Consider the following 15,253-nt stretch of genomic DNA (forward strand, 5'->3'; position numbering starts at 1 on the left):
ATAAGAATTAAATTTGACTAATTAAATCAATTTGATTTCTTTGATCAGATTAAAAAAAATAAAAAATTAAAGGATCGTAATTAATTTTGGCTCTTTGAATGTTATGTTTTTATTTTACAACTGATAATATAAAAATAGTTTAACAAAAAATGGATAAGAAGAATAAATTTATAATCTTTGCAATATGTATAGTACATATCTTTAACTTAGAATTATTATATTTAATTAATATAAAAGGGATATTAAAATAAAAGTTTAATAAATTACTGTATCATTTATCCTATCTTATATTTGATTAAGGTTAATTTCATTCACATCTCCTAAGATTTAGTTTAAATATGTTTAACTAATGTTAATTTCAAATTTTGTAGTTAACACCCCTATGGAAATATTTCACATATAAAATTTATTCTTAAGAAAATTATTAAACACGTTTATCCATTACTAAATCTCATTAAATGATAATTATGTATATTTAACACGACACACACATAACATATGAGTAAATCCATCTAACTAAACATGACCTCATGTTGTACATGCTAGTACTTGGATGTGGTCATACAAAATATGAGCCGATGGTCTAGTATGCCACCTATTTTCTTATAACTCACTCCTAGAAAGATTTTATGGTACCTCTTTGGTGCAATACCAAGCTCATCCTAATGGTACCTCTTTAATACACTTTGCGGTAATAGTATCATTATAGAAAAACCCTAAATATATATATATATAGTAGTATAGTTATTCATTTGTAGCCTTCATTTTAACGAGCTATTTTAGCTTTTGTTAGTTAGTTGTACCAGTTATTATGTGGACATAAACGTTCTCACATATAGTGCCACTTCAAAAAATTCAACTATTATATTTGTGACTTATATAAAATATGCCATTTGTGCCATGCAATCTTATATATACCTTCGTAGAGAATTGAATTTAGTCTATTGCCTTGATGACTAGCTTGAGTCTGTTTGAATTTTTCGGGTCGAAGCCTGATTTGAGCCCAATCCAATCCCTTTAAGGTTGGGTTCAGATTGATTTTTTCAACCCTAACTCATTCCATGGGCAAATCCAAGTTAGGCCAAGCATCAAAACCATATATATATATAATAAATACCATATATGGGATGGAAAAAGACTCATAAATGTTATTGAAAGCTTGATTGACAATTCTCAACATGAGTGCTCAAGCAAACTTAACCTTTGAGGTGCTTATTTAAGTGCTTGAGTTGTGACTTTTAGCGCTTGAATGCTTTGGCCAGTGCTTGAGTGCTCCTATTTTACCCAAAACAAATTTTAACACATTTTAACTAAAGTTGTTGAAATCAATCCAATTCATACCCTTTCAAATTCTAACTTAGATTTTATAATCCAATTGAGTGAACAACAACCATGAATCTTCAGTGGATATTTTTAGATTTTATAATAGAATGAAAAGGAACAAAATTGTCAACAACTAAAATTAATATAAAATATCCTAATAGTTATACTAGAGATGAGATTTAAACTTTGTAAATGCTGAAAATTTTGACATGCTATTGAACTAACTTTTGTATTGTTTTCATTTTACAATGTGCATATTAAGGAGTTGGGCTTAGGTCAAGCTTGGACTCAAGTTTAACTTCCAATTTGGCATAAGAACTGCCTAAAGCCTCATTTGGGCTTGGGCAGGGGTGGCCTGAGCTAAGGGTCTCCAACGGGCCGGGGCGGGCCATTGAACCCGTTGATTGGTCAACGGGCCGGCCGGGCCGGGCCCTTGGTAAATCTAAGGCTCGTAGCCCAGCTCGTGGGCCCTCGAGTTGGGCGGGCTAGGCGGGCTTTGGGTAAAAATTAAAATATTTTTGAGTTTTGAAGGAAATGGATCCATAAGCATTCAAGGAGAGCTAGCCACCAACTGAGCTGGCCCTCTTTTGTGTAACTATTTTGCATTAGTTATATATATATTAGAAATGTTGTATGATTTTTGAAAAAAAATAAAAGTGAGTTGGCTGTTCAACGGTCACATGACCGTTGAGCATGCCACTCATAATTCATAAATATCAAATATATGACAGTTGAACGGTCTTGACATTTAAAAAAAAAAAAATTAAATCCTAATATTTAAATCCCTATAAATATTAAATAACCTCAATTTTTTTCTATTCTCTTAAGCTCTCTCCCATTCCACAATATTTCTAATTATTGCATTTTGTCTCAAATTATTCAATATTATTGGTGGTGAAAAACAAGCATTGGTGGTTCAAAGAGTTCAAATTTGAAGGAATTTCTGCTTTGGTTCTCCAATTTAGTAACATACTTCACATTTTCTTTTATTTATTTGTTATATTTTAATTTTACATTTATTATTTTTAGCATAATATTTTATCAATAATTATAATTATGACAAGTGGTTCTTGTTCTTCATCTAATGCATGTGATAACAAAAAATTTACTTCAAATATATGGATTTTTTTTTATAGAATAGAAATAAATTTAGAAAATAATAAAAAAGAAATAAAAGCAAAATGTAAAATTTGTAACAAACTTCTTAGTGGTGGCTCAAATGTAGGTACAGGTCATTTAAAAAGGCATCATGAAAATTGTAAAACTAAAAATAATGTAGATATTAGAAATTATATGCAATTAGGTAAAGATGAAAGTGGAAATTTAAAAACATTTTCTTATGATGAATCTTATTGTCGTGAAGAAATGATTGGTTATATAATAAGAGCATAACAACCTTTCAATTTCATGGAAACTCATGATTTTACGGGAACAATGCAACGAGCTGTTAATCCTCAGTTTCAAGGTTACTCTGGAAATACAGTTAAAAGAATTCTTATAAAAAATTTTGAAACACAAAAAGAAAATTTAAAATTTTTTTTTGCAAATTTTGAAGGAAAAAATTGTTTAACATCTGATATTTGGACATCTTTAACTCACAGTGGTTTTTTTTATGTATAACTGCTCATTATATTGATAATGAATGGAAATTAAATAAAAGAATTATTTCATTTAAAATAATAAATGCTCCACATAATGGTAAAAATATAGCATCTTTAATAAATGATGAAATTATAAATTTTGTCATTCGTGATAAAATATTTACAATAACATTAGATAATGCTTCTAATAATGATGCAGCAGTATCTAGATTAAAACGATATTGGCAAATAAAAGAATATCAATGTAAAATATTTTATGTGCGTTGTTGTGCACATATTTTAAATTTAATTGTAAAAGATGGATTAAAACACGTTGATTATACATTAAAAAAAATTAGAGGCATTGCTGCGGGTCTTAATAGTTTTCAAGCAAAACATAAATTATTTTTTGATTGTTGCAAAATGTTAAATATGAAAAAAAGAAATATAAATTTGGATATGCCCACTAGATGGAATTCCACTTATAAACTTTTACAAACTATTATAAAATATAGAAAAGTAGTAGAACTATATGAAATACAATTAATTAGCAATGATTGTGAAGCAGATATTGATGTATTAAATGATTATGATTGACATATTGCAGATCTTTTAAGAGATCTTTTTGAAGTATTTGATACTTCAACAAAAAAAATTTGTGGTGTATATTATCCATCTTCAAACCGAGTTGTCATGCAAATAACTAATATTTTTATTGTACTTCAAAAATATTTAAATTTGGATATATTTAATGATGCAATATTTGCAATGATAGAAAAATTTAGAAAATATTGGGGAAAAATACCTTTAATTTTTTATCTTGGTTTAATTGTGGACCCTAGATTGAAATTTGAAGCTTTGGATGAATGGTTAACAATTATTTATTTTAATGACCAAATAAAAATTGAAGAAATTAAAAATGAAGTAAATTCATTATTATATAATTTATATAACTATTATAAAGAAAAATATGGTGATGATATTAGTTCTATTAAATTACCACCTACATCTACAAGCTCTTCATCTTTTTATAAAGAAGCTCTAGAAATGTTAAAAAGTCAAAAGAAAGCAACAAATAGTTCTCCAAACAACACAACTGATTTAGATAGATATCTTAATATTGATTTAATTTCATTTGAAGATGATGAAGATTTTGATATTTTAATATGGTGGAAATCACAACAACACAAATATCATGTGCTTTCTATCATTGCTCGTGATGTACTAACAGTTCCTGTTAGTACAGTTGCATCAGAAGCTGCTTTTAGTGCAGGTGGAAGAGTAGTTAGTGATAAACGATGCAGCTTAGCGCCGGATTCTATTGAAGCAAATATATGTGTGAAAGACTAGGCAATAGCAGATAAAATGATATTTGATTCTATTCAAGAAGAAAATATGCTTGTCGATATGGAAAAACTAAAATCATCAAGATCTTCATGGATTTGCGATAGTTCGCCATCACCACCAAGAGATAATGATTAAAATATTTTACTAAATGTATGTCATATTTTTATTTTTATTTTTGTGGTTGAAAAGTACAAATGATTGACAAATAAGTAGGTGTTAACCTAGTTGGGATGTATTTATTTTGTAGTGATGTAAACTTTTCCCATATTTTCAAATGTAATGTATACATTCAATGAGTAAAATAGTTAGCAATGAATATTTTTATTAATGTAGCCTTTTATATTTCTTGAATATTTTTATATATATATATATATATATATTTTTTAAGTGGCGGGGCAGCCCGACGGGCCGGGCCGGGCCTAAATTGGGGCCCATGGCCCGGCCCATCCAGAAATGGGCTCAGGCCTGCCGAGCCGTGGGCCGCGGGCTTTTTGGAGACCCTTAGCCTGAGCCTAGCTTGAAGCCCAACTAAGAGGGTATTGAGCCTGGTCTGGTCCATTTACATGTGATCTGTTTTGTTAAGCACGTGGGGGAATAACGGTGGTAATTTTGACAAGATACCACAACATTATTTAAAAAAAGAACAATATGAATTTGATCGGGTTTGGTTTAGATGTAGTCATGTTCGTGTTATGATCATATATCGTCTTCGGATTTGACTACTCAACTTGTCTAACCTATTTATTTAATGACATCAAAATGACCTTTATGACTTGTTTACGAATGGGATGTATTTAGATTTGATTACTCAACTTGTCTAACCTATTTATTTAATCATACCCAAACAACCTTTATGACCCAACTTATTTATGAACGGGTTGGGTTCACACTTGATTGCAAGATGATATTGCCTAGAGACGTAATAAAAATGTGTTACAATTTGCTGAAATGTATAAGTAATTTGATGATGATAAATGAAGTTTACAACAACAATGGAATCAAATGAAGACGTGAATCACATGATTCACTTACCAGCAGATGTTCATTGATCAAATATAATTATTTTGGTTTCTCACCTTCCAAACACAACTTTTCACTCACAAACGTGAATAGATAAGAGTCTGACTATAAGTGCTGTTTACTTGAAGAATTCCATGACCCAGTAATTATACACAAGGCACTCAAATCTGATGCCAGCAAATCCAGCTGCCATTGCCAGGTCCAGGAACTCCTGCCTTGTCCGCTCCCTTCCTCCAGGGTTTTGAGTCATCATAATCAAATCTCCTTCACAGAGAGCTTGCACAGAAGCACTCCCCTCCGGTATTTCTGGAAGAAACCCCTCCACCACAATTGCCTTGCCATGCTCTGGCAGAGCTTTGTAGCAGTTCTTCAACAACTTCAAGCAGTGTTCATCACTCCAGTCATGAAGTATCCACTACATATGATTTGACAAATCATTAGATCAGAAATAGTATTATCATGTTTAGTATATTAAGAGAAACTTAAACCCACCTTCAGAAACATGGCTTCTCCATTGGGAACACTTTCAAACATATCTCCTCCAAGGTGTTCCACCCCTGCAACAAATTTGAATCACCCAATTTCAACTCGGGGAACTTGTGAATTCAAAACTAAACTCGGTGAAATGAGACAATACAAAGAAATACCAGGATGAGGCAAAGCATGCTGTATAACATGAGGCAAGTCAAAATTAATTGCCTTGATGCTGGGGTATTTTGATGTGATTATACCAAGTGTGGTTCCCAGACCGCCACCAACATCCACCACCTGCTTAAGATTCCCAAAACCCTTGTAGGATTCAACGATTTTATTAGTAATCATAATTGTGTGGTTGAGCATGGCCGTGTTGAAGGCCTGATTGAATCTGGGGTTCTTGCCAGTATACTCAAATGCGTTTACTCCATGGGCCCTGTTGAATGGTATTCCTCCTTCAATAATTGAGTTATTCAGATGGCACCTGAAGAAGTATTGGGAGATATCTGGAGTCAGTTGTGACCCCACAGACAAGGTAGATAAAACGAAAAAGATAGAGCAGACTGACCAGCTATCCATGAAGACCTTGTCCTGAGTCAATGTCAGCAATGGGCTCAATGAAATGCCATCTTGGTCAGGGACAAAATATTTGGAGACAGGTGTGAGTCCATACACCCTCTTGAGCCGCCCACCATCAGCATCAAGCGCAGAGCAAGTGAGGACAGAGTGAGAGGTGAGAAAGTAGAGGATGCGGTCCAACATGTTGGGTGCGGCCGGGTTGTTTGCACGCAGCTGGGATGCTATTTCTGAGGCAGAGGCCTGACCAGCTTTGGCAATGATATGAAAAAGGCCAAGCTCAATGGCCGTTTGCATAACCATAGGTAACAGAGAGGAGGCCACCAACTGCATGGCATTGCAGTAGTGCTCTGCCTCTTGTATTTCATCTTCTTCACCGGTACTGCCATGGCTGTACTGCCTTTCTTCTGTTGAAGAACCCATTATGGCTTCGGCTTTGTTCCTGGCTTGAATCACGATTTTATGGTAGTGCAAGAGGCTATAGTTCCACCAACCTTCCCCTGAGGCCCATTATTTCCCCATCATTACCTTACCATTATCACATTTATTTGTATCCAACTTTTATTAATAGTTGGTTGTTTTTTTTTTCCCATCATCGGCATTCACCCCTCTCGAAGTTCGAAATGCAAATAGCTGATTTAAAAATTCATAAAAATTAAATGGAAATATCAAATGAGAAAGGTAATCAAGACATTGCATACGATGAAATTTCAAACTAACAGTCAAATATATTTAATTAAATCTTTTGAAAATGTCAATAAAATTAACTCACATTAAAAATTCTATAATATTATTTTAATACCCTAAATTTTATTTTAATACCCACAAAGTGTTTACATTATCCATATACTAATAAAATATTTAGCTTTATTTTATACATGGGACAAGTTGATGAATAAGAAGTGGAATTTTGCATCATCAAAAGTCATAATTCTTATTTGAATTAATTAGAGTGGTATTTTTTTTTTTTACCATTAATGGCATAAAATAATAGAAGCTTATATTGCTAGAGTAGCCAAATTGATCAAGGCGAATACTGAGAAGTGTATCGTAGGTTCAAATTCTATTATTGATGATACCTTAAATTTACTAATTATCAAATAATAATAATAATAATAATAGAAACTTTAATTAATATGTTTCAAACAAAATGGTAAACTATTTAAAAAATTTTTAATTCTTAAAAATAAAAATCAGAATTCTTTTTGAACAACTCATTAATTATAAATTATTTTCAACTATTAATTTGTTTAAATATTTTAAAAAACAAATATTTAAATTTGGTCAAACAAATATTATGCTTCACTCTATATCCAAGGTCAAAAGTGTAAATTGCGTGATTCATAAATATAATAAATGAAGGAACCAAAACGATTAAAAAACTGGGGTCCCCACACAATACTCCGTAACATACCCTACCAGTGTGGGATACCATTTCCATCTGTGGCAAAAAACACATGTAATTGCCCATACCCAATTTAAGGGTAAAATTATAATTTAAAATTTAATAATTAATTAAAGTAATTTAATAAGGATAAAAAAGTCTTTTCGCATTGAAAACCCCTAGGTATAAATTAAATTTTTCTTATTCTCTCTATTCAGAAAACCCTTTTACACAAATATTAGAAAATCAAAGAACATAGAGTTGAAGATTTGGAGGTTTAGGGTTTGAAGATCAATTTTTCGGGTAAGATTTTTAATCCTTAAATTAATATTTTATATTCATTAATTAGTTTTGAAAATTTTAGATATTTTTTGGAATATCTCAATTTTGATTGGAGTTCATTTAATTAATTTCTAGGTTAAAAATATTAAAAATTTATGAACATAGTTTGATCTATTAATGGAGATCAACAAATTTTGATTATTCAAATGAATGGATTTAGAAAAATAAATAAATATATAGTTTCGGATGTGAAAATTACCATAAAATTTGTAAATATGGAGATTAAAAATTTTGACTTTAGAGAGGAGAAAAAAAAAAGATGAAAGATGCGCATAGGTAGGAAGGATTTGGCATGTTAAAAAAAAAAAAATGGTCTGCACGTGAACCTAGAAAAGGAAGTAAATAGTATTTTAGTAAACAATGAGAAAGAAAATGATGTTGATGGCTTGGAAGAGAAATAGGTTAAGGTGTCGTTGGGTATTGAAAATAATAATAATAATAATAATAATAATGAGTGGAGTTGGTACAGAATTGTTGGAAAAAAAAATTAAAAAAATGCATGGGGCATTTGTTAAGTTTGAGTAAGAGATTTAAATAATAGTAATAATAGTTTAATACAAATAAATATTCTTAAAAAAATTAATTTAGATAAGTTAGAAAAGATAAATAAATTATTATTTAGGAAATTGAAAATAATATTGAATGGTAATAATATTAACATGATAAATTAATTAAGATTTTTAATACTAAATAAAATATTTTTAGGATTGTCAAATTTATATATTTAGATAAATAATCAATAATCAATATTGTGTATGATATTATGTTAGGTGAGGAGGAAATTCTTTAGAGTTAAATACTTCAAGATTTTGAATGTTTTTTCAAAGTAACGAAAATTAATGCAGATTTTTATAAAAGAAAATACTTTTATTTTTTATATTGTATTTTGAAATGTGTAAAAATATTATTTTTATCTTTACACATGGATCAAATATGTGTTTTGTATGGAAATTATATTTGAAAATTTTCTTTGTTTATGAAAAATGAAAAATTGAGGAGATATGATGTTTTGTTTTGTAAGTTCGAATTAATGAAATAAAGTGTTTGATTTTGGATTATATGGCTCTAGTCAACAGGTTATAATTGTTGATATTTTCTGCCCTAATAAACGAATTATAAAAGTTGATATTATATGACCCTAGTCAACTGATTATAATAGTTGACCTTATAGCTATAATCAACGAGTTATAATAATTGATTTTATCACCCTAGTCAATGGGTTATAATTGTTGACATTTAGTTTTGCTCACCTTAAATGGAACAAATTTGAAACTAATTACTCAATTGTGAAGTCTCACTTAATTGGGCATCATTTGTTATACGATAACCAAAGTAAAGATATTTTGAATGTATTCGATTTAGTTTTGATGAAAAATTATTTGATGAGAAATTGTTTTGAAATGGATACGAGAAAGTTTTGTTGAAAATTTTGAATGTATTAGCATTTTGAACTCAAAAGTTTGTATGAAAATAAGTATATGTTATATCTCCTATTTGCAAGAATGACTGAAAATGTTTGATCCATGAAACTGTATTAATGTTCCTTATTGGGTTTTGAGCTCATCCCCATTTGTTGATAATCTTTTAGGTAACCTCAATTCAAGCGAGGAGTGGCCGTTAGGAGGGAAATTTGGCTTTATTAGGACATTTGTTTAAACTTTCTTTATTTTGGAGATTGTTTAGATGTTAAAACTTAATTCTTGTTTGAATTATTTTAAGTTTGGAGTTATTTGGACAATAACATTTTGGTTAATGTATTAGTTTTTTTAAAGTTGATACTTGGAGATTTTAGAATTTTGTCATACTTCTCTGAACATGAATTTGGTAATTGGTAAATTTCCAGTTACAATACGAATGTTTGTGTCATTTCCACTTTGAGCCTTTGGGCTTAAGGTATGAAATGACCGTCATGTCCTTGGAGTGGGTTTTGGGGCGTGACAAAATGGTATCAGAACACTAGGTTATGATCTTGTTGGGAACTTATTTTAGTTTAATTTCGGGATAGATGAGTGACACATTAGTTTAAGTTTTGGTTTCATCTTCTATAAATTCCTATTCTTCCTTATGAATCTCAATTGTCTAATTGGTTTCTTAGTAGCTAATTTAATTATACCTAATGCTTTATAGGGCAACATGGCATCAAGAAGAACAATATCTTCCCAAAATAGTCAGGCTAATTGTCTGATCAGCTAGCTTTGATGGGCATGCGGTGAGTGTAGGTCTGAAAGGTTTGTTGCCTTCTGCATATATCCTTGAGTGCATTGCCCCTCGAGTAGGCGGAGCTTGGGAGATGCCAAGGCCTATTCTCTGTTGTGTCAGCGAAAGCTTTGATGCCAACAATGTTAGTTCAAGAACATAAAGATAAAACAATGACACATACAGTATACGAGGTTTTAACGTGGTTCGGCCAACCATGCCTACGTCCACAGATGAGAGAGAATGATTCCACTATACAATAGAGAATATTATAGATGACAGAACCAAATACAACTATTGGGTTCTCGAAACATCACATGTTTTCCCACTCCTTGTATCCATACCCTACTACGAGCCCTCTCGCTCCACAGAGTACTTCTCGTTCTTCCTCATATCTCTATCCACCTCGTATAATCTCTACAGGTTCATCTTCATCTCATGACCTAGAATATTTATAGAGATATTTCCAACAACCTTCCTTATTCTATAAGGAAGTCTAATATTACAATAATATATCAACCTATAAATATTCTATATAATATTCGTTACAAAAAAGGAATCTATACTAATTAGGAATTTGGGACACTTCCTAACAGTCCTCATCCCACCGCCTCCCGCTGCTACTGCTACAATCCTATATTAATTCCTACATGTCACAGTGTGTGTACTGTCTACAGATGGAAATTGCTCTTATCCCCCACTTTTGTTTATTTATTTATTTTCTATCTTTGGCTTGTTTTAATATTTTCGTGGATGATTGTCACTATGTTACCCACCATTAATTTCAATGTTAAAAAACATGAGGAAGAAAATGAAGAGAAAAGTGAAGGAAATGAAAGGAAAAAAGTTACCAAAAGTAGGCACAAAGAACCCATCAAACTCACCTACGGGACAAATTAGGAATATAAAACAAAAATAGCAAGAGCAAAGAATGCGATTGCATTATAAGATTGCAATTGAACAGATCTAGCAAGCTCGAATTAACATATCAGGAAACCTATTAATCCAAAAAAGCCATGAAGAGTAACAAAAGTCCAAAGACCACTTAATTAACACCAATAAGTAAAATCTCCTTGCACTTCAATACCCTGTAGTAACAATAAAGAATGGAAAAAGTGAGATTTAATTTATTAATATGAAAATATATAAAAATAATAATAATAATAATAATAATGTTTTTTATTTTTATTATTTTATTATTTTGATTTTTTCTCTAGAAATATTATAAAATAAGATTTTGAAAAAAAAAAGAGTTTATTATAGTATTAATAAGTTAAAAATAAATTCATATTTTTTATAATAAATAAATCAATAATAAATTTGTATTTATTATATAATATTAATAATTGTTTAATATAATAGAGAATAAAATTTGTTATAAGGGTTTTTCATATAAAATGTTTTACAATATGATTGTACTTGGATATATGGTATAAAAATAAATAAATAAATAAATAAACAATTATTTTATATTAAATAAATTAATCATAATTAAAATAATTATATATTATTAAATTTATTATTTATTATTTAATAAGCAACCTTATTACTTTTTGCATTGGTAATTATGATTAAATAGGATTTGTTTGACAATATTTACTCTTAAAATTCTAGGAAATAAAAAAAAAATATTAATCCTATTTAAATAGGATTTTTTTTATGCACAATATTTCCTAAACTTTTAGGAAACTAAAATAAGAATCCTATGAAATGTTTGTTTCTAGAGAAAAAAAATCTCAAATAATAAAATAGTAAAATAATAATAATAATAATAATAATAATAATAAAATATCTAAACGAAAATGAAACATATATATAAAATAGTCTAGTTGTCAATTGATTTGAATGACATGGTAAGTAAAAAGAGCATTTTTGAGAATAATTAGACGATTATTTAAAAAGTGCATGTACTTTAAATTATTTTTAAATATATGAAGATAATACAAATTTAAAAATTTTGGGATTCTTTTTTCTATATATTTTCATATAAGTGAATCAAATCCCATTTTTTTCAATAAAGAATGTACCGACGGAGCGTTCATTGGGGGTATTACAAAACATGTACGAGTCCCACACGTACACGTCATGAACAGCCTGCTTTTCTCTGTTATGTAAAGAAAATTGGTGGATATAGAAATAGTTTTGATTGACACATTACAAATTTCTCTATTTTTTCTTTTCATTTTTGTGAAAAATATCTCTAATTAATACTTAGAACATACTATTTTTAGTAAAAAAAAATACAATATAAAATATTATTCATTTTATTTATTTTTTTCTTTTAAGAGGACACAAGTGCATATTACTCAAGATTCAAGGCATGAATACCAAGAGCAGGGCTGACTCTCACAGTTGTAATTTTTTTTTTTTTCCTTTATTTATCTATGATAAATTTTAGCTTCTATTGATAAAAAAAATATTTTTTTGATGTTTGGTTGTTTCATGGAAAATATAAAAAATCAAATATAATTAAAACTAATTAGAAACTTATGAATTTTTAACTTATTTTATCTTTATATCGATAAGTTAAAATAGATAAAATGAATTTAAAGTAATAAATAAAAATAATTTATTATTTTTACATTTTTTTTATTTTCATTTACTTTTTCTTTCCTTCTATTTTTTTTTTTTTTTTTTCCCTTTATATTTTCCCTCAAATTTTCTAAAAACCAAACATAGCCTTAAAGAATTTCATAGATGTAAATTACAACTATGATAGTTAACGTTAATTAAATTCTTTGTAAATTACAATTCAACCATAGTTAAGTAGGTAAATATCTTAATTGAAAACTTAATCTCTATTAAGTTCTTTGTAGATATAACTTAATGATAGTTAAGTTCGGGTAAATATTATGATTAAGAACTTGATCTCAATTAAGTTTTTCATAGATGAAACTTAATCATAATTAAATCTAGGTGGATAATATTCTGATTAAGAACACGATCTTAGTTAAGTATTTTATGAAGGAAACCTAACCATAGTTAAGTTGAGATGAATGTTCCAATTAAGAATTAACTTACCACCATAATTTTTAAAGAAAAAATAATGTCAATTGTGTACATCTCTTAATTCGTTTTCATGTCCATCAATGTAGAGAAATAGCAAGAGCTCAACCCCTTTTTGTTAAGACAACAGAATAGAGTATACCACTTTATGAAATTTCATTATCAAATTCCTATTTGCACAACAATTTAGCAGTAAATTGAATCCCTCATTTTATTAGAAAAATCTTGTTGTAAAACATGGCAAACCATCTCTCTCCCTAAACCGAGAAAAGGATAACCAAATGTGCAGTTTACTTAAAGAATTCCATGACCCAATAAGTAAGGACAAAGCATTCAAATCTGATTCCAGCAAACCCAGCTCCAGTTGCCAGGTCCAGGAACTCCTCTCGAGTCCGCTCCTTCCCTCCGGGGTTTTGAGCCATCATTATCAAATCTGTTTGACTGACAGCTTTCACAACAGCGCTTGTTTCCGGTGCTGCCGGGAGAACCCCCTCCACTACTATCACCTTCCCATGCTCCGGTAGAGCATTGTAGCAGTTCTTTAACAACTTCAAGCAGTGTTCATCACTCCAATCATGAAGTATCCACTACATGATATCGCAAAAATCATTACCCGTTACATCAAAATAGCATTAAGGAATAAATAAATAAATAAATAAAGTTCCATTTACTCAAACTCACCTTCATAAAAATGGTTTCTCCTTTGGGAACGCTCTCAAACATATCTCCTCCGACATGTTCTACGCCTGCAAGAAAATAGGATTTTTTCCGTTTCAATCTGGCCAGAAACAGAAAGTGGACGCAAGAACAAAAAGTACCTGAAGTAACGTACCTGGATAGTGTGGGGCATGTTCTATAACATGAGGCAAGTCGAAGTTAATGCCCTTGATGCTGGGGTACTTGGATGTGATGGCACCGAGGGTGACCCCAAGACCTCCACCCACGTCCACCACCTCTTTGAGGTGCTCAAAACCCTTGTAGGACTCGAGGGTCTCGTTAATAAATAGGGTTGTGTAGTTGTGCATTGCTGCGTTAAAAACCTTGTTGAACCTGAGGTCCTTTCTAGGGTACTCAAATGCGTTTGACCCATGGGCCCTGTCAAATGGTATCCCTCCTTCAAGAATCGCGTTTGTCATTTCGAACCTGAAACAGATTGAAAGATGAGCAGTGAGCACTAAACTACAAGAGGTAAATAGGACATGGGGAGGAGGGGGAAAGGGAAAGGGAAAGGGAAAGGAAAATGGAAAATGAACTGACGGACCAGCTACCAATGAAGATTTTGTCCTGGTTCAACGCCATTAATGGAGCAAACGAAACCCCATCTTCGTTACGGGCGAATAATTTGGAGACGGGGGTGAGCCCGTATACCCTCTTGGAGTGCCCATCATCAGTGTCATCGACAGAGCAAGTGAGGAGAGAGTGAGCGGTGAGAACGTAGAGAATGCGATCCAGCATTGTGGGTGCGTTCGGGTTGTTTGTGGCTAAGTGGGATGCTATCTCTGAGGCAGAAGCCTGACCCACTTTGGCAATGATGTCAAAAAGGCCAAGCTCGTTGGCCACATGCATAGCCATACATACCACAGACGAGGTCGCCATCTGCATAGCTCTGGAGTAGTGCTCTGCCGCCTCCTGCTTCCCATCACTGCCATTATGAGTCTGCATTTCTTCTTGCTTCGCTGCTTCCCTTAATCACAATCTCCTTCTCCCTCTCCCTCTTTCCATATATATAGTTGGATAAGGAGACTATCCCTCCTGTCCTAGCTGTATCAGACTAGACTCCACGGCCAGGCCATTGAGACCATTGCCCAGATGTTTTTCCATATTAGGGTAGTATCCATTATTTTTTAAGCTTATCTCTTTCTGTTTTCCTCACATACCAAAAAAGGAACTTTCACCCTTTGAAAATTATTAATAAATATGATAATTTGAAAGAAATTATTATACTACTAAAAATAAATAAATAACCCTTTTTACCATATTTCCCATATTTTTATATCATACCAAG

General features: G+C 31.0%; 2 protein-coding genes across 2 annotated transcripts; both read right to left on the reverse strand.

The window, feature by feature from the left end:
• Positions 1-5,201: 5,201 nt before the first annotated feature.
• LOC117931763 (caffeic acid 3-O-methyltransferase-like) lies at positions 5,202-6,693 on the reverse strand. The gene is made up of 4 exons (XM_034852821.1): positions 6,313-6,693; positions 5,918-6,228; positions 5,763-5,827; positions 5,202-5,685 (listed from the first exon to the last, which is right to left on the reverse strand). The coding sequence occupies exons 1-4, from the start codon at positions 6,651-6,653 to the stop codon at positions 5,389-5,391; spliced, it is 1,014 nt and encodes a 337-aa protein (XP_034708712.1). The 5' UTR covers positions 6,654-6,693; the 3' UTR covers positions 5,202-5,388.
• Positions 6,694-13,538: 6,845 nt separating this feature from the next.
• LOC117932682 (caffeic acid 3-O-methyltransferase 1-like) lies at positions 13,539-14,862 on the reverse strand. Its single transcript, XM_034853958.1, has 4 exons — positions 14,510-14,862; positions 14,081-14,391; positions 13,930-13,994; positions 13,539-13,835 (listed from the first exon to the last, which is right to left on the reverse strand). The coding sequence occupies exons 1-4, from the start codon at positions 14,848-14,850 to the stop codon at positions 13,539-13,541; spliced, it is 1,014 nt and encodes a 337-aa protein (XP_034709849.1). The 5' UTR covers positions 14,851-14,862.
• Between the last annotated feature and the right edge of the window lie 391 nt (positions 14,863-15,253).

This window comes from Vitis riparia, chromosome 15 (genome assembly GCF_004353265.1).
Source record: "Vitis riparia cultivar Riparia Gloire de Montpellier isolate 1030 chromosome 15, EGFV_Vit.rip_1.0, whole genome shotgun sequence".
NCBI classification, from domain to species: Eukaryota; Viridiplantae; Streptophyta; class Magnoliopsida; order Vitales; family Vitaceae; genus Vitis; species Vitis riparia.